Source organism: Xiphophorus hellerii, chromosome 21 (genome assembly GCF_003331165.1).
Source record: "Xiphophorus hellerii strain 12219 chromosome 21, Xiphophorus_hellerii-4.1, whole genome shotgun sequence".
NCBI classification, from domain to species: Eukaryota; Metazoa; Chordata; class Actinopteri; order Cyprinodontiformes; family Poeciliidae; genus Xiphophorus; species Xiphophorus hellerii.
The window spans coordinates 21,930,079-21,953,400 of NC_045692.1; the positions used below are offsets into that span (position 1 = coordinate 21,930,079).

Genomic DNA, 23,322 nt, shown 5'->3' on the forward strand with positions numbered 1-23,322 from the left:
CTGGAGGCAACCAGAACTGAACACTGCCTCTCACAGCAAAATGAAAACATTTTTTTTTATTTCTGCAATACCTGGAAATCTATAAGGTTTAGAATCCAGCGCTGATGTTAATGTATTATTTGCAAAATCTCTCTGCTAATGTTCCCTGGAAGCATCCAGGCTCATAGAGAGGGTACAGATTATCTACCACAGACGCCAGCAGACACCCCGAGGGGAGCAGATGCCCTCTTCATATGTTCAGGTTTCAGCTCAGGTCAGGGTGTCGACTCACGAAACGAGCTGCAATTCTGCTGAAATAACGACGCAAAGCCAAACGTTTCTGCCAAGGCGAATCAGATGAAGAACATTTCCTCTAATTCGTCCCACTGGATGTATAGTTGAGCTCTTCTTTCTGGGTTAAATTAAGGAGGGTTAACATTCACTGACTTGCACACTTCGTGTTAATTATACATCACAACTTCCCTATATTTCACGTATGAAAAGTCACATTTGATTTGCAGAAATCATGTGTTTAATGGTCACATTAATGTTCAGAAGAAAGAGACTCATTTGCGTGACTGACAACTGCTATAAACACATTTCCATTTTGAAAGAAATTACTGCAAAAAATCTAATTATTACCAAGTAATTTTGTCTGGTTTCTAAGTCAATAATTCTTTTTAATATTGATTAAAAAATACAGATTATTTTACTTGTAATGAGACATGTAACAAACCTTCTTTCAGAAGGTTCAGAAAGAAGAAGTTACGTTAAATTCTAAATATAAAATATAAATATAAAGAATTAGATTGAATAGATCTGCCATTATGGATCTGGAACATTATCACCAATACTTCATATTTTCCGTATTGGGACCAATATCGATATTAAATTCAAATCGGTGCATCTCTAAGCACAAAGTAGCTGTGCAGTAGAAATAAGAAATACTGCCACCTGCAGGTTGGAGTTAGCATCACTTAAATCCAATATTTTTGATATGTTTTAATTTAATTTTCCTTTGGGATTAATAATGTATTTTTGATTTTGTATTTACATTTTTGTGAAATATTTGTAATAGACTAAAAATGATGCATTAGTGAGAAGAAATGTGAGGATCTGTTGATTTTTGCGCGAATTTCCTTTCAAAAAAACTGGAATTTAGCAGAATACAGATCAAATCTGCATAGATTTGACTTATAAAACATATTTAATCAGATGTTATCTTGAAGGATCTATTTTGTGTCCTTTCAGAGGGCCACATAAAAAGCTACAATAACCATAATGTGGTTATTGAAATGCATTGAGTCAGTTTTATCAATATGTGGAGATCAAGGATGGTGATTAAGGGGAAGCAAAAAGGTCTCAGCAGATCGGCTTTGTGTGTGAGTCGTGACGGAGAGCGGGGAGGAAGTCACAGTCATCTGACACACAGACGCAGTCAGTTTCACCACGGAGCAGACGCCGCGTGAACTCCAGAGACTCAAAAGGTTTCCTTCAGAATTAGGTTCAGCCTCTCCCGCTTTCAGAGTAATCACTAATGCAGAAAGAAGCAATAGCTGCTGACGCCCCGCGCTGGCCCCACACTGGCCCCACACTGGCCCCAGTCCAGAACCTTATGCAACGCCTTTCAGGGTAAATAAACGTACTACTTCAACATTTTTCACATTTTAAACCCTGAAAATTGTAAATATTTTCTTGGGAATTAGAAGAAAACATGTTTAAAAATAGACTTCAATTTCAACCATTCCTTCTGTGAGTTATATGATGTAGTATTAGTTATGAGCCTGTCACAATAACCAATTAATCAACTGATTGCATGATAGATTAAAACATGCTCAATAATTTCTAGTCTGATTATAAATATTTTTTGAGGATGAATATTAATAACTTTGGCTGCATTCACACTGCAGCCCAAAGTGATTCAATTCAATTTTTTTGCCATAATGTGACCTGATTGTTGGTCTGAAAAAACAAAGGTTGTATTTTTTCAAAGAGCCACTTGAATATCTGATACGTATCCGATCTTTTCCAATGTGACCTGAATCTGCACGGCCAGGTCCTCAACGTCATTGATACTCGACAAACGTCACTATTCTGCATCCTTTTAGGCAAGCGGGAAGAAAAATAACAACCATAGCGAACAATAATGAGGCTTAAGTTGTTAATATGCTGCCTCCAGGCTCCAGTTTGGACAACAACTTCAAAATTGTAAGAGAAACAAACATGCTTTTTTGGCAACAAGTTAATGTATTTTGGTGTCTGGAAAATTAGCCGTTTCTAAAACCTCTTCAGTGTTAAGTCACATGTGCCGTTACCTAGCAACCCTAGAGTTCTGCCCATTACCTAGCAACCCGAGCAGAGTTCCGGCACCTTTGGACAGCTTTTTTTATATGCTGTACAATGGCATCTGGAAAAGACAAGTGTTTTGTTGTTGACTTACCATCCAGAAGCCACTTGCTGCGTCCTTGTTGGTTGTGTGCAGGAGGCTCTACTTGTGCTTTTCAAAGATGTACGGTTGTATAATTGCGCATCTGTTTGCAGCCATTTTCACGTGCGAGCATAAACATCGAATTGAGCCTATTTGGATTTACAGTGACAAGTGACTCATATGCCTATCTTAACCTTTTCAAGAAAGCTTAACAGATCACCTTTAACACAGTTTTAAACTCCAGAACATTCTCCCTGACCTGTTTGATGTGTTGTAGCAAACCAAAGTGGCCTTCCCTTCACTGAACCACGGTATTTGAAGGCAACTGAATGCTCTGGATTTTATTTTATTGGCAGAATTTTTTGAAGACCATTTATCATTTGCCTCTGACTTCACAGTGATACTCTACTTTATGTCGGTCTATCACAAAACCCGAATAAATACAATCAGTAAGTATGAGGTTGTCTTGCAAGACAGTGTGAACATTTTTACAGATAAAAGTGTGGATTCTAACAGGAAACACAGCAAAAAACATCCATTAACGCTCTCTTCATGCTTATAAAACCTAAATTTAGACGTGCCATATTCTCCTATTTTATCTGTTTGACACTAAAATTGGATCACAGTTCACCGAGCGGACATCACGCTCTGTGAAAGAAGCTGTAAAACTAGCCGAGACCATAAACAGTTTTAGAAAATGTTTATTGAGGTCACAAATCAAACGAGAAGTAGGGTCATTTTCCCAAAGACGTCTGCACAAACAGTTTAATACTTTCTGCAATGACTGGACATAAAAACATCACAGGGATTAGATTAATTGCTTGGCTGCTGGATTGGAGGCACTGTCTTGTACACGTGTACCTAATCACCACTTAACTCCATAAAGTGCGATTTATGGAGTTCTTATTCAACTTTCCAAAGCAAGAGCACTTTATTTTTAATGATAGCTTTCTGGCTCAGAGTAATAACAAAAGTTTGGCAATTTGTGGTTGCAGTATCATTGGGGTGTGTCTTTTGCAGATTAATGGAGTTTTAAAACTCTCTGTAAGTTTATTGAGTACAGGAAGAGTTTTTTTAGTCTTTTATTCTGAAATTGAGAGTTTCTGGATAATTTTGAACTGGATATTGGTATTTTCTAGATCTAGATACAAAAGGATATTAGGCTAATTAAAAACGGGGGTTTATACAAACCATACATGTTTGTTTTTAATGCATGATTGCAATATCAGGGGCAACATGAGGATTTTTAAAAATATTTTAAGCAGCTACTAATGTCTGCAGATCACTTTAAATGCAGAAAACGTTTCTCCAAATTTTTCTCCTACATCTTTATTCATCATAATTGCCTTTATCAGCTTAATTTTGTTTGTGTTTGAGCCAAATGAAAGAAAAAGTGTTTAAGTAGTGTAACAGAAATGATGTTTTGCTGCATTGTTGTTTTTGCTAAACTCATGAATAAAACCTGGACTTTATTGGTCTTTAATTACAATATATCTGTTATTGATCCCAAATTGTTGATTTTTCTAGCAACAAACTGAATTTGTGTGTTAAATTTTAATTTCAAAAATGTATTTTTGACACCAGCATGCGATTTTGATTTGATTTTGATCCATTTGACAAAAAGCTTAAATACTTTATTACCAAACATTTTGAGCAGAAACATATAATAGACTCTTTTCTCTGTTATTAGTTTCATTTTCAGGTAATTTTGCACTGTATTACATTATATATTTATAATATGCTATTAAACCACATTTATCTTTAAATCGGACAAAGTGATTTTAAGTAAGCAAACTGTTCATTTCTTCACAAATTTAGCATATTTGAGTATTTTCAAGTAATAGTTGTTACATTTCTATTACAGAACAAAATCTTGGAAAACTGAAAAGAAGCATGGCTTAACCCTTTTTAGATCATTTTATTAAGAAAATAAGTATAAAAATATAAATATAAAACAATATGACTCAGCATTCAAATAGCATGAAAGCAGTGTGTGACAGTTTCCTACAACATACACTTTCCATTACATATTACACCTACATGATGAAATGAATTCACAGTTTGACAAAAAGAAACTCCACCAACCATTCACATGAACATTGTTCGTCAAACAGATATAGCAAATAGTTTATACGATGTCCATCAATAAAAACACTTTGTACATTTACAGTATTTAATGGAGTTGTCTGGAAAAGCCGTCGGACTCCTTCCCCCGTTTCCCACCCAAACCAAGCCGGCACCATTTAACATTGATAGTATACAATACTACTATCATTCATGTTGATTACAAAACACATTATTCACACCATTGTTCACAAAAGTCCTAAAATTTAAAGGCATCTTTACTGATTATGACAAAAAAAAAGCAAAAGACTGAGATTTATATTGGATCTGCTTATAGAAAACTCACTTCAAGTCTCGCTCTGTGTTCGAATTGTCCAATCGTTGGCATTTTGTTTTGGTTTGAAACCAGTAAAAGGAAACTAGTTACATTTACTTCTGTAACTTTGTTGAAAAAAATGTAAGTTTTACTATTATTTGAGTAATTTTATTAAGTATTTCTACTCTTACTTGAGTTAAATTTTTGGATTGTCTTCCTACTGAGTGAAAAACAAAACAATTACCAGACACAGAGACACACCTGCAGTTTTAGCTAAAGTTTCATAAGACTTTTATTGAAAGAAACTGATATGGAAACAATTTCCACCTATTTTGTTATTGTTACTGATCTTAAATAATTATGCTATAATGAATATAAAAAAATAACTTCTTTTTTCAAAAAGAAGTCTTAGGCAAAGAAAAAAAGAATCACTTTTGACAAAAAATGACTTTTAGGAAGTATATGTTACTTCGAAATGGTCTTAAAACAACAATATTATTGTTGAGACAATATATCGTCTAGAAAAATTTTATGAGTGAACATTTCAAACATAGCTTCCCGTTTCCATATTATTTTTGGCCAGAAATTACTTATAGGAAGCCGACGATATATATATTATTTGAAAATGGTTTCAAAATGACAATGTATTGTCTTGTAAAATGAGTGAACATTTTGAACATAGCTTTCCACGTTACTTTTGGCCAAAAGTGAATTGTAGAAAGCTGACAATATATATTATTTGAAAATGGTCTAAAACAGCAATATTATCGTTTATTGCGATAATTACTGTGGTAATTTCTTATTAAAATTTTGTAAACATTTCAAACATAGCTTTCCCATTTTCACATCACAATTGGCAAAATTTACTTTTAGGAAGTTGATGATATATATTACTTTAAAATGGCATCAAACAACAATATTATTGTTTATCGCGATAATTACTGGAACAATTTATCGTCTAGTAAAGTTTTGTGAGTGAACATTTCGAACACAGCTTTCCCGTTTCCAGGTAATCTTCCACATGACGGTTTAATATAGTGCGCATGAGTTTGTGCATTTTCACGCACATTTGAAGGTGGAGCAAACAGACAACCAGTTGACTATCAAGCTAGCTAGCAAACTAGACAAACAGGTAGCTTGATAGATATTAAGACAGACAGGCTAGTTAACTAACTAGACAAACAGATGTCTGGCTAGCTAATAAGCCGAAAGGACATTGAAAAGGAGTTTGGATTATAGAGAGACGGATGGCTTCGTTTAGGTCTCTCTGTCGGGGCTTCTCCCTATGTACATCTCCGCCAGCTTTTTGAACTGTGGTCCCCAGTTGCTGAGGTAATCGTAGTCGTGGTCGCCCTCGGTGGCGGCGGACTCCAGCGAGCTCAGGGACTCCGCCAGGGACCCGGTTCCCTCGTAAGCGTAGGTCGCCAGGGAGTCGTAAGGGGGCGCCGTGGGGTCGCCGTCGTTCTCCTGCAGCCGCCCGTTTATGAAGTCTCTCACATCCGTGTTATCCTTTATCGGTGATGTCCTCCGAAAGGGAAACAGCATTTCGGGTATGATGTCCCTGCGAAGCTTGTTAGCATCCATCACCTCCGGGTTGCGCAGCGTGCCGATATCAAAGGCCTGAGTGTCCTCCTCTCCTCCGCCCTCGTCGTTGTAGCTGACAACGTTGTCTCTGACATCCTCTTTGGAGATGATCAGAGGCTCCTTCTTCCTCTGTCTCCTCAGGGCAGCGAACAGCACCACGATCACTGCACAAAAACAGCAGAGAGGGAACGCAGAGCATAAGATGCGTGCCTCTGAACATGTGTCATGCATTAGGGAGCAAAAAGCAGAAGGGAGACACATTTGCTACCAGTGACAAATCCCTAACTCTGCCTCGGGCATTCACCTCCTATTATTAAAGATTCAGTGGAAAAGCTTTTTCTTCCCCTTTTTCTCCTGAATGGCACTTTGACTTTATAAAATGCACCGCGGTTCGAGGATCCCATTTTACACTCGTCAGCGAACATCTTCATATTTCATCTCGGGGGTGAAAACGCTGCCATGGATGCTGTTGTAGTTGAGCTATGCAACTATTTCAAATTTAGTTTGAACAATTTGCTGTTTTTTTTACAAGATATCTTAACAGCAACAAATGAAACATATACATACATAACCCAGGCATTACTCACCCCGTTTTTAACTAAATGTTAACAAAATTGCTGTAAAAAAAAAACTCTACAAAACTTAAAATTCTTTGTATTTTACAGAAAATGTAACCTTAAATCACTTTTAAAAAATACAAATCCAATTTAGACTTAAAAATATAAATAAGAAACAAAGCAACTCAATTTATTCCTGTAGACAAAATATAATAAGTGTGTTCGGAAAATATTACAACTTTATTCTCGTAATGTTGCGGGTTTATAAAAATTTGACTTCATTTTCAAAATATTACGACTTTATTCTCAAAAAATTTCAACTTTATTCTCAAAATATCACTTTATTCTCGTATTATTTCCACTCTACTCTGGTGTGAGTTTATTCTTTAAAATTTGTACTTTTTCTCAGAATAACACCACTTTATTTCTGAAATACTACAACTTTATTCTTGTATAATTTCCACTTTATTCTCGTAATATTATGACTTTAGTCTCATTATCGAATTACTTTTTGTCGGTACGGCTCTTATACTCGAATTTAAATTTGTATTTTACTCGGATTAAAAAAAATACAGATGTATGTAAGAATTTTTACCAGTGATGATGAACCTGATCAAATAGGAACAACTATGATTTTTCAAATTAAATGCAAAGACGTTTGTGTAGGAAATGTAAGAAAACATGTAAATATTTAAAGGGCATGAATTTGATGAAATGAAATTCTCCCTCTGCCTCTTCCTCTGGTTTTTCTCGTTTTCCTCCCAGTGGGCTCCGCAGCGCTCTGCTTGCCTCCCACCTACGCGTTAATTGCAAAGCTTTCAGCATGGGCTGAGGCCGTTTCAGACATTAGGACATTTGTGACTGGGCAGTGCACGATTTCAGACAAAACATAAGTGCAGCTCCAGCTTCCCTCATCTCTGAGTCAAATGGAGGTGAATGAGACAGTCTGTCAGGGGGGTTTCAAAGGCAAAAAGCTTCAGATAATGAGCAGATGTCATGATATTTTGTTTGACATGAGAGGCATAAAAATTCAACCTTCAGTTCACTTGAGAGGCTTGTTGAGATCTGCCTACCGGATATTCGTTTATATATTTGGAATTTAAAATGCAGACAGATGGAAGAAGAGCTGGTCTTTTCTGAACTGCTTGTGTCATTAGTCTGGTCAGAGGAAAAACGAGGATAAAGATGAGGTCAGTTCAACACATGGAGAGAGTCAGAGTTTCTCATAAACAGCAGTGAGTACGCCCACACATGCATGCTAATTTATGAGGATTTTTTTCTGAAGTTATTGTGATTATTCTTAAAACTTTTGCACAGCTTTTTGCAGCACAAGGAATTATTGTTTCGTTTTTTGTCCAGGAAACGCAGGGAAATTAGGATTTCATTTTCTCTTTACTAGTTATATAAATAAATAAGAATAAGGACCCCAAATTATTCCTAGGTCAGATGGTTTATTGGGGCCAAAGTAGATAGAAAAAAAGGATTTAATTTATGTAAAAAAATAAAAATAAAAAACTAAGATTTAAAAAAAAAGACCTGAAATTTTGAGGTTAATCTCAGAAATTTTGTAGAAAAAAATCTGGAAATTTCTGAGTTTGAAAAGCTGACAATTTTCTAGAAAAACTCAGAAATGTTTAGGTTGATCTCAAAGATTTTCTGTAAAAAAAATTACATTTTCTGCACTCCAAGAGTCTAACGAATTGCAAGGAAAAACTCAAACTTTGAGATTCAGAGACATTTTTGTGGGAAAAAACTGGAAAACGTTTGCATCTAAAAAGTTGACGTTTTGCTAGAAAAATAACTCAGAAATTTTGGAGAAAAAAAATCTAATTAAGATGAATCTCAGAAATTTCCTAGGAAAAAACGTTGAAATTTCTGAGCCTCAAAACTCTTTTATTTCAAGAGTTTACTGGAAAAAACTCTTGAAATTAGTCTCAAAATGTTTAAGAAAATATTGAAAATTAAAATTTGCAGGAAGAAACTTAAAAATCTTTTAGAAAAACCTTTAATTTGTCTTTAAAATGTGTAAAGATTTCACCAAAACACCCAGATGTTAAGCGCTCTCTTTTGTTTTCACAGGACATCTTTTTATCTTGCTGTACTTTCTGTTTCCAGACCTCACTATAATGACAAAAGAATGACTGTTTTGAGTTGGAGATTTCGCCAAATGTGGTACCAGAGATTGCTGAATAAGCAATCTGAATGCAACACTTTTCATTTTGTATTTATGTAATTTTTGGAGCACAATGTTCCCTTTTGTTTGTGTTGCTTTTCCACATGCAATCTCAATAAAAACTGGTTGTAATGCGACAAAATGTCAAAAATTCAAAGGGACTAAATACCTTTATATGCGCTGTATGATTTGGGGATTAAAGTGCGTCAGTTTACTGGAGCACAGGCCCTTTCTCCCACCGCCAGGAGAAACCGTCGTCCCTCCTGATTGTGTCTGTATAATTTGTGCATCGGCGTCGGTGTGAAATGTAAAATCTGCAGTTTGAACTCCTGTTTTCTTTAGAAACTTGATTGGATTTTCTAAGCCCTTTTCATCTCTGCCTTCCTACGTTTTTCATCTACGATGTGCGGCTTATGTGGAAAAATAAGATAGGCATGAATTTTAAGTGAAACACAGGGCAGCTGCCTCAGAGTGAAATGGTCTGGCAATGCATATAAATAGCTCTGTATTTTCAGGTGTGCATTCGCTTGTCATTGATATGCATTTTACATGAAATTTTACACAGTTACAATGACTTGCCAAAAGGTTGGAACAATGTGGAAGCGAAGGACTGGATGCTTTGTTACGTTATGTAGCTTTAAAGAGCATCAGCTAAAGGATGCACAGGGTTTGTAATTCTGCAGGGTTCTGTTTGTTTTGTGTGAAACATAAGAAAATGACCTGTGATGACCTCTGGTGACCTTGACATGTATGCGACAAGCTGCAGCAGTTTAGAGAAAACACTGTAATCTATCCAGTCACTTTCTTTTAAAATCTCAGCAATAATCTATAAATGTAATGAAATGCTGTCATTTCTATTCATAGATGGATATTTAATCTACCTCTATTTCTTGTTATAAACATAAGTATTACAATGTATCGCGCAGTAGAGCTCTAACTTGTGTAAAATTAGCATTTCTCCTCTTTTGTATTGTTACAAACAGAAGTTCCTTATCTCAACTTATTTGATCAGTAATGTGGATTTTGATCAAATGCAGTTCAGATAAAAGAAAAAAACAGTGGAAAAACATAAACCATGTGAAAGTAAAGACTTCTGACTGTAACACCACTGCAAAAATTAACTTTTGTTACTTCGTAATTGTTGTTACTTTGTAACTGTTGTTACTTTGTAACTTTTATTTTGTAACTGTTACTTTGTAACTGTTGTTACTTTGTAACTTTTGTTACTTTGTAACTTTTATTTTGTAACTGTTATTTTGTAACTTGTTACTTTGTAACTGTGACTTTGTAACTGCTGTTATTACTTTGTGCCGACACCATAGTGTAACATGTGGCGTTACAGTGTAGCTCCTAACGTTCAGGTCACACAGTTACGTCGCATTGTAACTCCATAGTGTTTTAAATTGTAACTGCAATGTAACATTGTAACATTCCACTATTATCGTAATTGAAATTTTAAGTCTCACAGAAAATAATTTGGTGATTTTATCTCACTTAAAACAAGAGATTTTATTCTGATTTAACTAACAGGTTTTTTTATTAGGTTTATGAAAAGATCTGGTTTCATCTGTAAATTTAGTCTTTTAATCAAACGTTAGATTACACTTTATTACAAAACTGTGACGTTTGAATGTCAAGCACTTTCCAAACCTTGAAAACAATTTAAATTCAAGCACTTTCAAGGGACACTTTCAAACTTTTCCAGCACCATGTTGGAGATAAAAAAAAAAACAATACAAATGAACTAAAGAAGACAGTTTAAATTTACTATTATATAATTTAATGCTGTTATTAATGATGTCTTGACATAGTGTTTGACATTTTACAGCAGAGGCTAATTAAATTAAAATATAACATTTTAAGTCTCATAATTATTTTTGGCAATTCTGACACAAAACAAGAAATTTTAGTTTGATTTAACTTTAGAAGGTGACAAAAAAAACACTTTTATTAGGTGTATGAAAATATTTAGTTTCAACTGGAAATTCAGTCTTTTGATCAAACAGAATAAACCTTAAAATCACCTTTTAAAATTGGTGATTTTTGTCAAACCCTGAAAATGTGTCTGAGACTGACGATGGATTAATTTCTTCTCCTGCCACAAACCGTCACAGACGCGTGGATCTTCCAGGCAGATACTTACTGAGCAGGATGATCACGCAGAGCAGGATGGCCACCAGCGCTCCGGTGGTGAGGCCATCTGAGAAGGGCAGCACCTCCGGGCTGCAGGACTGCATGTTGCCGCGGCTGTCGCAGGCGCACACGCGGACCACCAGCGTGCTGGTGCTGCTCTGGATGGGGTAGTCGTTGTCTGAGATCACAACGGGGAGGAAGTACATGCTCATCTCACGCCGGCTGAACCCGCCCCTCCTCGTTAGGATGTTGGCAGTGTTGTCTGCAGGAAGACGGAGATGGTGCGGGTCAAATCAACGGATTTCGTCTCGTCACAAATGTTTGAGATAAAAACTGAGAATTTATAAGTTGTGACTTGTTATGCTTCATTGAACAGGTTGGGACAGATCCATGAGCGAAACAACACATATTCATCACATCTTTTGCACAAAATCATTTTTGGGTAATGAGATTTTTACAATGGCGTCTTCCACCAAAAAACTCAAATTTTTAGATAAATCTCAGAAAATGTCAAGATTATGCAATCCAATATCTGAGTCTGAAATCTAAAAGATTTAAGATTTTCAAGAGTTTAATCTAATAAAAGTAGGAAAAAGTGGAAATTTCTGAGTTTGAAAACTCTAATTTTAGCTTGAAAGACATTTTGAGATTAATCTGACATTATCTAGAGAAAACAAGAAAAATTCTCTGTCCAAAAGTCAAAAATTTGCCAGAAAGAAATAGAAATTTTGAAACTAATCTAAAATTTGCTAGAAAAAACTCTGAAATGTTGAGATTAATCACAAATCCAAAAAACAAGACAATTTATGAGCTATCAAAGTCAAACGTTTGCAAGTAAAAACTGAAATTTTGAAAATCTCAAACATTTTTTAGAAAAACAGTGGATATTTCTGAGTTTGAAAAGTTTCAAATTGGCTAGAAATACAGAATTTTGAGATTTATCGGAGAAATGTTTAAAAGTGCAACATTTTTGACTTTCAAATTTCAAATTTTTTTCTATCAAATTTTCAGATTCAGATTTTAGATTAATCTAAAAACGTCTGAGTTTTTACCTCACAAATTTTTGACTTTAAGAAATTTTTGTGTATTTTACAAAATTTTGGAAATTAATCTAAATGTTTCACTTTTTTGGGCAGAAATTTTCTCGTTTTTGCTCTATTTATTATGACCCTAATACACCTCTGTAGTATTTAGTCAAAATCTAAATAAATAACCAAACAGTTTAGTTTTTTTTAATCATAGCAGTTCTATATTAAATATTCCATCCAGGAAGAAGAGCAGTTGAAGTTGCAGGAAGCTCCAGCGACTCAGAGTTTCTGTTTCTGTGTTTCTGGTACAAATGTCACTAAATGTGTGCTGGGAGCTGAACTTAATCCTACCGTCCTTGTCAACGATGGTGAAGTTTGGGTTGGTGGCGCTTATGCTGAAGACAAATTTGTGCCCGACAAGCGGTTCATCTGTGTCAACAGCGCTTATTGTCTGAATCAGCTGCAAAGGGAAACAGCAAACAGTGAGTATTAGGCACGAGAAAACATGCATAATTCTTCTTAATACGGGGGGTTTATTGGGCATGTGATGCGCAAATAAAACATTCATGCACAAATCTTGTAATGCAGTGATCATACTACAACCTCCTGCAAAAGGGTTTCAAGTCACAAAGTAGACTTTTACTCTGAAAAATGGTCAAAAAAGGAAATTTAATGTGTTTTAGACGTAAAGTTTACACAAACGTAAACACAGTGTCGAGCTGTGTGTTGAAGACTAATCGAGTTCATATTTTAACGGATTTTATTCACCTGTCCTGCCTTGACATTTTCACAGACGAAGGTGTCGTAGGACATGGCGAACTCTGGAGCGTTGTCGTTGACGTCCAACACCTTGATGAACACGGGCACTCGAGTCGTCTGCCGAGGGTTGTCTGAAACACGAAAATTAAATGTTGTCACATATTTCAGGACTGAAGAGAGATGTTTAAGGAACTGAGGGAGGAAGTTACTTATTTCGGTGGCCACCACAGAGATGTTGTGCCATTTGGACATTTCTCTGTCGAGGGATTTCAGTGTTGTGATGGTGCCGTTCACAGAATCTATGTTGAACAGCCTTTCAAGATCCGTGTGTCGGTCAATGGAATATCTGCAAGAGGGACACAGACGTCGTTAGCACCAATAGATTTAAAAAGGCGGAGTTAGCGCTGCTATCTTCTAATCTTTAAATGGCCTATCCGGTTTGGCTAAATTTTCTGTTTTTTTCTGAAGTATTCTTGGAAAACTTCCCTACTCTGGGAATATATTTTTCATGAAGGGTTTTAAAATGCAGCATGTAAAGCTGGAACACATAGATAAAATGTTAAATGCAACTGGACATGTTATTGGCTGGTGTTTGTAAAGAAGCCAATCCCAGAGCGCCATTCATTTTCCTAATAGCTGATTGGCTGGAGCGGAGATGAGAACAGTGTTGCCAGATTAACCACCGAATTGCGCAAATTGAAATTGCAAAAATAAATAAGCTTAGTGGAAACACACCATTTTCGAAAAAACACAATTTTTGTTAAGGTTTTGCGCAGGGATAAGGTGTTTTTTGGCCATATTAAGTGAATATTTTTCAGAAAACTGCAATGGAAATATTTTTTTTTTTTGCATCACTAGTCAATCACAAAAGCACTGGGTTGGTACAAGATGTTACTACTGTCAGAAACGCAGAAGAAGACAGGACATAGTTTCCACATTAGCTAAATATAGACAAAAATTAGTGCGTATTTGGAATGGAAATACAGCAACTGTTTTCTTACTTTATACAATACTAGACATGCATTAGAAGATGAACATAAACGAGTATTTCATTTCCTTTTTTGAATTAGAAAATATAAATTTTATTGGAAATAACAGCATTTCTTTACTGAATGTTTATTTTTTTATATTGAATGAATTTTTTTTTTTTTTTGCATTAACTGAATAATAATTGGATAGCAGAAGATGCCTAATAGGACATTTTTGTTTTTGCAGAATTTGAGTCAGGTGAAGCTACAACTTAGTCACTTTAGGAATTCTGGGTAGAAAATATTTACAAAGGTATTTTTATTTTAGTTGCTAATGTATTTTTTTTTGGTACAGTTTTGTCTAAATTACCTCCCTGAGTGTGTTGTTCTATCAGCATATGTCCCTTTTTGAGTCTTTATACCCCAGTTAAAGATTAATTGATTATTAAATTAGTTGATAATTCCACTAATCGATTAATCATGATTAATCGTTTCAGCCCTAGATAAAGTATATTGCGAATTGCGGCTGTAATGTGATAAAAATGTGAAAGAGTTCAAGAGATCTGAATGCTTTTGAAACATTACATCCAAATTTTTATTTTCATTTTAACTAGAAGAGAAGAATCCTTTTAAATATACCCTGGACGATGCTGAGTTGTAATTGAAATTTCTGGCTTTAGGCTAAATGTTGGGTTTTGTTTGTTTAATTTGCATAGATTTGTTTTTTAGAAGTCAGAAAAGAAAGAAGAAAACGTATTCTCTTTTGTCAAAAGATGACGCCTCTCCTTTTTTTCTTCCTGGAGTCGGCTCATTTGTCATTGTCACCTCTCATGCTCAGCTGAGATTTGAATATGCAACACGAAGCGCTGCGTGGTGTGCCACATCTCCTGCGACGGGGGACGGGCGGCTGCCATATGTGCGCCGAACGGTTTCTATGACCCACGCGAATCAATACGGCAAATTAGGAATGTTTGACTTTGCGCGGCGCCGTGGAGGGAGCTTACATGATTCTGGGAAATAAACATCGTCTGTATTCACTTCGCCGTCTTCCGTTGGGAAATCTCCAGTAGGGACCTCATGAATAACACTCCTTCTCTCCCCTGTCGGAGCACTGACACGTGGGCGGGTTGATGGATTAGATAAACCTGGTGGGTACATTTTCATCTTCACTGCATAAAACTGACGAGACTGTAAATCCACCATATCGCACTTCTTTCTGTATTGACTTTTTTTCTTTTTTGCTGGTATAATTGAAGAAGGGGGAATGAGTTTCGAAGAGATCAAATTAGGAGAATGAAGCAGAAAGCCCACATGGTTGTCGAGGAAATGTTTGCTTAGCGCTCTATTGATCTAGCCTTAAGTTTATAGAATGAAGCTGATTTCATTTCATGCAGTTGCAGTAACTCACAAAAGTATTCACACTGAAAGAATCGATGCATTTCATGAGGTTTTCATCTTGTAAATCGACATAATAGAATGGAATATTCTTTATTGTCCCACCATGGGGTTGGTGTGCAGCTATTTAGCTCTATCCATCTTAAAAAAGTGACCTGTGTCTCTTTATAAGGAAACTTCCCTTTAATTTAATTTTTTAAATATAAAATACCAAAGTTTACTATAAATTTTTGACAGAATGTTTTAAAAAAAGGAATGAAGGACACAAAGTGGAGTCAAGGGTAGAAGGTACAGAAGGAAGAAGAAAAGAAGGGAAATTAGTTGTTGATTATCTCAATAATCGATTAATACGATTAATCATTTCAGTCCTACTTCGAAAGGTGAAAAGTTCAGTTTTTAAAAGGATTTCAACCAGGTGAAGCTAAAACTGCTACTTGAAAACTTTTGGGTAGAACATGTTTACAGGTTGTTTTATCTGTTTTTGGAACAGATAAAACACTTCTTTCAGTTAATGATTAACTGACAATAACTGAATAATCACAATTAATCACGATTAATTGTTTCAGTCAAATCCAAAGCCTGTAAATCCCTGAAGATAACTTGTGTGGGATCCTTATTCTGAGAAACGTACTTCACTGGCTTGTTGTCTGCGTCGGGATCTCTGGCCAGCACAACGCCGACGAAGCTGCCGGCGGCCGTGTCCTCGTGAACTTCGATGATGTAAGGGTTACGGGTGAAAACGGGCGGCTCGTCCACATCCTCCACCGTCACCTTGACCGTGGCGTAGTCTTTGAACTGCACGCCGTGGATGAACCTGGCGTCTAAGTAGGTGTTTTTCACCTCCACTCTGAACTCGTAGTCCCTCTTACTTTCATAATCCAGCGCCTGGAGATGAAAGAGCACCAGAGAAGGAAAGCTGTAGACTTTTCCATTTAAAAGAGAAAGCCTGCCTCCGGGATTTTAATATGTGATTCATTGCGTTTCATTTGTCTGCCTTTATCTTACTGCCTCTCTAAATTCAGAGTAACAAATCCAAGTCAGGAATACTAGAAGATCTTAGGGGAAAACTAAAGAGAGTTTCTTGCAAAAGGCTCCTTTATATTATTCATTTTACAGGCGTATGATATCTGATTTTACACTGCGCTTCAAAAATAAATCCTGTCATATCTTTTTTTGCATGAATAAATGTTTTCAGGGGGCCATTTTTTCTTCAGAAGAAAATCATGCTGGGGTTAAATGTTCTGTAATGTTGGGAGGGAGATGTTTTGTAAATCCAGGCTGGCTCAAAAGATGGCTAAGGTTTGACTGGGATGGAAATATGCAATAAGTTTCGGGTTCATTTCAATCCCAAGATATTTAGAAACATACTAACAACCCTTAAACCGTTGAAAAAAACTTTTAGGGATAATAGTTGACAGAAAAAATATTCCCTGTATTATTTTTCTCATTTTGTCTTCTTACAGACAAAATGAGAAAAATTTGTCTTTTGGTTATTTCCTGTACAAAAATAAATATAAAAAAAAAATCACAAAGTCGAACATAATTAGGATTTAGGTGGAAAATAATGCATTTTATGTATCAACAAGCCAAAAACCATTGCTAACCCCAGGCTGAAAACAGACACTCAATAAATTAGAACATTATTAAAAAGTCTGTTTATTTCAGGAATCTTATCTCAAATTGAAACACATTATAAAGATTAAATGCACTAAGATGGACGTTTGAAACTTTTATTACTGTTGATTATAATTTTTCACTTACAAAACAGTTGCAGTTTTGGCTTGATTAGTACTCTGAATATGTTGTTTGAATACGATTAATCGAATACTAAATTAGTTGACAATTATTTCAATGAGCGATTAAACACAATTAAGATGATTAATCGCTTCAGCCCTAATTGAATTACACACAACTGATTGCAATGGATTTGATCAGATTTAAAAAATACTGCAAATATCATGTAATATTTCTTCATTTCATAATAATCCACTACTTAAAATCCAAGTAAAATACATGACGTTCTGAGTGTAACATGACAAAATGTGCAGAAACTTGTATAGGACGGGATGATACCTCTTTAATAATGATGACTCCTTCCTGCGTCGCTTGGTCGGTGCTGATGTTGAATGTGTCGTGACCGTCAACGATGCTGTACTCCATCTTGGCGTTGTGTCCCACATCGGGATCGTCGGCCTTGATGCGTCCGATGGCTCCACCTATCTCCGTAGACTCCACTGTAGTCACTCGGAAGGAATCTAAATGAAATTTAAATGTCCGTTTCTCAGCGTTTTAAGCCTCTGTTGAGTCAGTGGAGATATATTAGGAGATCCTTACGGTTAGCGAAGCGTGGCGGACTGTCGTTTACATCGGAGAGGGTGATGCTGACTGTCGTGGTCCCTGAAAGCCCACCCATCTGTCCGGCCATGTCTTTGGCCTGAATTACAACCTGGTAGTGCTCCTTCACTTCTCTGTCCATGCCAGGCAGAGCTGTCTTTATGGTTCCTAGTAAAAAATATATACATTTTATTATACTTATATGATGATTGGATGAGATCTCAAAGGAAATCAGATTGCTGATAAGGTTAGAATCCATGTTTTGGTTGTTTTCAATACCGTCTACATGAATCTAACTATTATATGATCCAGAGGTATTTCAATGCAGAATATGCTGGGACATTCTAAACTTTAAAATTTTCAGCAGTTTTACCCCAAATTACTTTAAAAAAAAAAACAGCATGCTAACAAAAATTCTGGAGAAGTGAACTCTGGTGCAGTTCGAATGCATATGTGAACGGCAAAAGCAGGAAGTGGATTGTACCAAACAGCATTCTGGGTAAATTAAATCAAAACAGTGAAGAACTAGCAAGAGAAATGACTCATGGTCTTCTACCAACGACAAGAGAACTCCTACAATCACTAAAATTTGACGCCACTGTAATTTTGTTTACTTTTCATCAAGAAGGATGTTGCGCACAGTGTCTTCCTCTGAGGTTTTTGTGTCATTTCCTTCAGTAGTTCTTGGTGCAGCTCCCCCACAGGAGAGGAGGGGAACAGGTTTATTCAAAAAGTTAAGTTGCAATGCGAAAGCGAAACGCAGAAGCTGAAAATGTATCAAATGTTGCAAATTTGGTCCCCATTCGAACCGAGTATACCGCACTATCAGGTGTAAAAACACCCTAAGATTGCTTAAAAGGTTAAAATCTTATTTTACATTACTTAAATTATTGTCTGATCTCCTTTATGTTATTTATTATTCAGTTTTGTGATACAAATCATGAAAATATGATAAATGTATAATTTCTCATGGCATTAGAAAGGCATCAGAGACCTTTCCGGGTTTGTCTTACCGTTTTCTGAGTCCACAGAGAAATATGGCTGTCCCTGCAGGATGCTATATACCAGCTTGGCGCTGTTTCCGTATGTTTGATCATCGGCGTCAGTGGCTGTCACTGTGACCACAGACGTACCTGTGAAATGCAAAGAAAATACACACACAGTCGGTTCAGCTGCTTGTAATGCTATGATCAAGAGACTGAGTCAACTTATTTTCTTGTTTGCTTTCAATTTGCATGGGCTGGCTGCAGGCCTCAGAGCGCTTTTCAGCCATGCAATTTTTTTTCCAGCTTTTAATACCAACCGTGCCCTCATGTTACTGTTTCAACCAGTAGCCAGTGACTAATCTTTAGTGACTAGATGGCCTAAAAACAGGGCTGGAGTTTAGTTTCTCCTGGCACCTCAGTGATTAAACCCTGTTTTTTTTTTTTCCATTTCATTTGTGCAGTTCCTTTGAGCTTTGATGAGACTGAAACAAGCAGCCGGCTGTCGAAACTAATGCATTTAGTTAAAAAGGACAAGAGTTGAATATAGATTTTAACAAAGTAATTCAAGTTAAAGATATTATGATGTGTTATGGCCACACTAAGAATTTTTTTAAATTATGAGAATAAAGTCACAATATTATGAGAACAAACATGCGAAAATAAAGTCGTAATATTATGACGTTAATGTGGTAATATTATCAAAATAAGACCGTACATGAATAAAGTTGAAATACTACAACAATAGACATGCTAGGAGAGTAAAGTAATATTATGAGAATGTCGTATGAGAATAAAGAGTAAAAGAGTAAAGTTGTAATAAGAATAGTCATATTTCGACAATGTCATATTATGTAATATTACAGTTATTTTTGTAGTATCACAACTTTATTCTTGTACAATTTATTCTCGTAATACTACAACTTTTTAAATGTATTTTCATATTGTGGCATTAATAATAAGTCATACTATTGTACCTAAAATAGATGAAATTCCTTATCCTATTAATCTGTTAATTGTCAGAACAATCGATTAATCGGTTCCATTTTTGTCATCATTTTTGTGATCAAGATTTTTGCGAATTTTTGAGAATTGACCTTTTGTTTCAGTAGCTCATATTTTCATAAGTAGTGCTTTACAATTTCAAACATGAAAGCAAATAAAAGAATAATTTTGTTTTTATTTTTTGCTTTACAGTCATAATAAATATGGTATTGGTAATATAAATGGTTATTTTCTTATTCAGAAAAGAAACTGAACTGTTTATTTGTATCTTTTAATTTATTTCTAATGTATAAAAATGTGGTATAATGGAGAAACCTGTAGAATGTGGCATTGTTTTAATCCAATTAATCGATTATGCTGATGATTAATCAATTAATCGGTTCCAGTTTGGTTTGGGCTCAGGGTTTATCAAGATTTCTTCTTTGGAGAACATTTGAAGTTGATCTTTTGTTTCAGTGGCTCGTGTATTTTCAAAATTAATGCTGTACAATTTCAAACACGAAAGCAAATAAAAGGATTATTTTGTTTAGAATATATTTTTATTTGACAACCATAATAAATAGGACATCCCGCCATTTTTGCTCAAGGTTACCACACAATCAGAATCTCATGGTGTAAAAAAACCCCAAATAAGTGAAGCTTACAATGAGCTCAGCTCCTCTTAGACATCCAAACACTGAAATCGCCTCAGTAATAAACTCCGCTTTATCCAGCCGAGCGTTTCAGCAACCCACACTGCACATACTGTCCTTGGCATTCAGGAGACCTCTGCCATGTCCTGTTTGGGTCTGACTGTCTCTGTGCATACTAATGATCCCCTGAACATCTGTCTCACTTAGTTCCTCCACCGATAGCGTAAAGGGAAGAGGGGGTTGCTGATTCTCCATGGCTGGCTGCCTTGATAAAGTAACGTGTTCAGTTTCAACATGTGAGGCAGCTTATTAGTCCACAGATGAGTAGCGGTGACCCTGACACACACCTCTCCCCTGCAGCCTGTGCAGCTGGGAAGACTGAGGACACCCATTTATGAATTCCAAATTGAGTATTGTTATTTGTCATAAAGGCAATTGGTTTTTTGATTTACCCCTGATTGCTCCTGTGTATTAATTTGCAGCTTCGTAATTGAGGATTGATTTCAGCTTGCATGCATTATTTTCATAAGCTTTGTTTATATTCAAGCCAACCGATTTATTCCCATTACTTGAATTCGAATGGAGTGCAATGAAGCAAACACTTAATTGGAAAGACTGTGACAATCTAAACTTTCAATATTTCAGCTGCCTATTAAAAATGGCAAATGGCATTACTTATTATGAATGCCTAATGAGGCTGACCAAACATAGCAGTCAGAAAACTGCAGAAAAGCTGCACATTATCCCAGTAACTTGTCTCCTCTGCATTTAAAAGCTGCCTTACCATTAAGTCACGATAAAAGCTGGACAATAAGTTATTGCAATAAATGATAATACTGTTGTTCTGAAACCATTTTTAATGGATTAATAATGGAAAAAAATCCTCAACGATCAATAAGGTTGAATTTCTAATAAACATTTAACCCTTAGCCTAAGTTTCAAGACTCTGCCTAATAATTTTTGCTTATTTTAATTGTATAAAGTTCTTTAAATGTCCTGAGTAAATATTTGTTCCCATTTCTCTATAACAGCTGGAACTTTCAAACTCTAGCAGTTATTTTCGCAATTTACTGCCTATTAAAAGAGCGTTTCATCAGAATAAACCAAAGAAAAACATACTCCCTGCAACGGCAGGAGTGAAATTACCGTAATAACCCGATATTGGCTGGAAAGCGCAACATCTCACCTTTTCAGAAACGGTTCTGACAAAACCGTTTCTGAAAACGGCTTCAGATGGCTCAAAGTATGGCGGAGTTAGGGTGCCGCAGAGTTGGCGACATATTTCGGCCAATAAGGGTTAACACTGGAACTGGGAGACAAGTTAAATGAATAAACAAAACAACAGAACAAATAAAATGAATTATGAAGTCTCTGTAAACAAAGTTGTCCTTCAAAAAAAGGGCTAGTTGAGACCAAAGCATCAAACTGAAGAATTTTGTCATCCAAATTTTGGTAGAAAGAGAGAAAAAAGAGAAAAACTCTACATCATGCAAATGAGCTCATCTTAATTTATCATGCAAATAATTGATTTATTGCTTATTGCAACACTCCTTCTTACTATATTCTATTCATTCTGCACTGACCACCCATAACATTATGACTGCTGGGCTGTAAAATGAGCAAAGTCTATGTTATGTTTGCCTAGGACTTGCAGTTCATCCAAATAGCAAAGGAGGCCATCATCAAAACGGTGTAGGCAGGGATCAAAGAACACAGAAAGAGAGAACGGAGGTGCTCATCCAAGCCCTCGACCTCAATAAATCCAAATCTGACGCAATCTAATGGCATCTGCGGGAAGCAATGCGAAACCATCCTGCAAATCCACAGGGCCCAAAGGATCTAACGCAAACTTTCTGGTACAAGAAACTTACAGGGACCCATGCTCTAACAGCATAAAGTTAATAATATGGGGAAAAGTCTGACTTACCTTTAGGCAGCTTTGATGTAGTTTCTATTAATATTAATCACAATATGAGTGACAAAATACTTTCCCTGTAAAATGGAATGGTTTTCTGTTTGTCTGCAACACTTTTGAGGTACCGTCTGTGCAGATTTCTGTCTATTTTAGGGCTGCAACTAACGATTAATCAATTATTCTGACGATTAATCAATTATAAAATTGGCACATTCCACAGAGCTTTTATTTCATCACTTAAGACTTCTTAGTACCTTGAAAGCAACAGCATATTCCTGTAGTGAAGCTAAAACTACCAGTCCCAGCCTGGCAATCTTCCAAAAGAGATTTACTTTGATTTACAGACAAAAGTATTTTTATCTTAAATGCAAATGCATATATTTTTTGTATAGTTTTGACTTAATTACTGCTCTCATTTATCAAGAAAAATTTCTTATGATTTTAATTTAATTTTAATTGTTTTCACAATAAACTTTAGTTATTGATGATAAATAAAAAACAAAACACAGTATGTTATTTTGCTATTCACTTTAACTTTGAAATTAATATCAGATTTTCTAAACTTTCTGGGTTAAACAAATTTTTACATTTATGTGAAAAAAATTAAACATTTTCTAGAAAAATGTTAAAATTTTTTCAAAAGTTTGATATTTTCTCAAAGACACTTGGAAATTTCTGCATTTAAAATGTTAAAAATGCTTGATATTAATCTTTTTCTTGCAAATTTTCAACTTCTGAAGCTCAGACATTAACTACTTTTTTCTAGAAAATTTGAGATTAATCTCAATCTCTGAGCTTTTTGGTGGAAATTTGCTTCTTTTTCTGCCAACAACGACCCTAATATGCTGTCATAAATATCAGTCAACATAATTTTTACGTTAGACAATATTTGGTAATATCCGGTGTGTTTTCACAAACTGCTGTTTTCTTCATGATCTTGTTTATGAAAATAGTTTTTTAAAAAAGATAATGGAACCAGCAGCACAATAAAAAATTTATAATACAGAAAAAATAACATGCGACTTATGCAAAAACAACATTTGTCAATCCAAAGCCAATCAGAATCATA

General features: G+C 35.6%; 1 protein-coding gene and 1 long non-coding RNA gene across 4 annotated transcripts in view; both read right to left on the reverse strand.

Annotated features, from left to right (window-relative positions):
• The window catches only part of LOC116711869 (uncharacterized), a 463,421-nt gene that overhangs the window by 17,060 nt on the left and 423,039 nt on the right, over positions 1-23,322 (reverse strand). The gene's annotated exons all lie outside the window — the stretch shown is intronic.
• The window catches only part of LOC116711868 (cadherin-10-like), a 55,909-nt gene that overhangs the window by 13,100 nt on the left and 19,487 nt on the right, over positions 1-23,322 (reverse strand). Inside the window, exons 4-12 of one of the 3 annotated variants that reach the window (XM_032551455.1) lie at positions 18,732-18,851; positions 17,719-17,886; positions 17,458-17,639; positions 16,016-16,269; positions 13,231-13,367; positions 13,031-13,152; positions 12,614-12,722; positions 11,245-11,496; positions 6,375-6,535 (exon numbers count right to left, since the gene is read on the reverse strand). In XM_032551455.1, coding sequence (XP_032407346.1) covers positions 6,375-6,535; positions 11,245-11,496; positions 12,614-12,722; positions 13,031-13,152; positions 13,231-13,367; positions 16,016-16,269; positions 17,458-17,639; positions 17,719-17,886; positions 18,732-18,851 — 1,505 coding nt within the window. Of the gene's footprint in view, positions 1-3,090; positions 6,536-11,244; positions 11,497-12,613; positions 12,723-13,030; positions 13,368-16,015; positions 16,270-17,457; positions 17,640-17,718; positions 17,887-18,731; positions 18,852-23,322 lie in introns of those variants that run through there. The other 2 variants (XM_032551454.1, XM_032551453.1) reach the window with 2 other exon arrangements.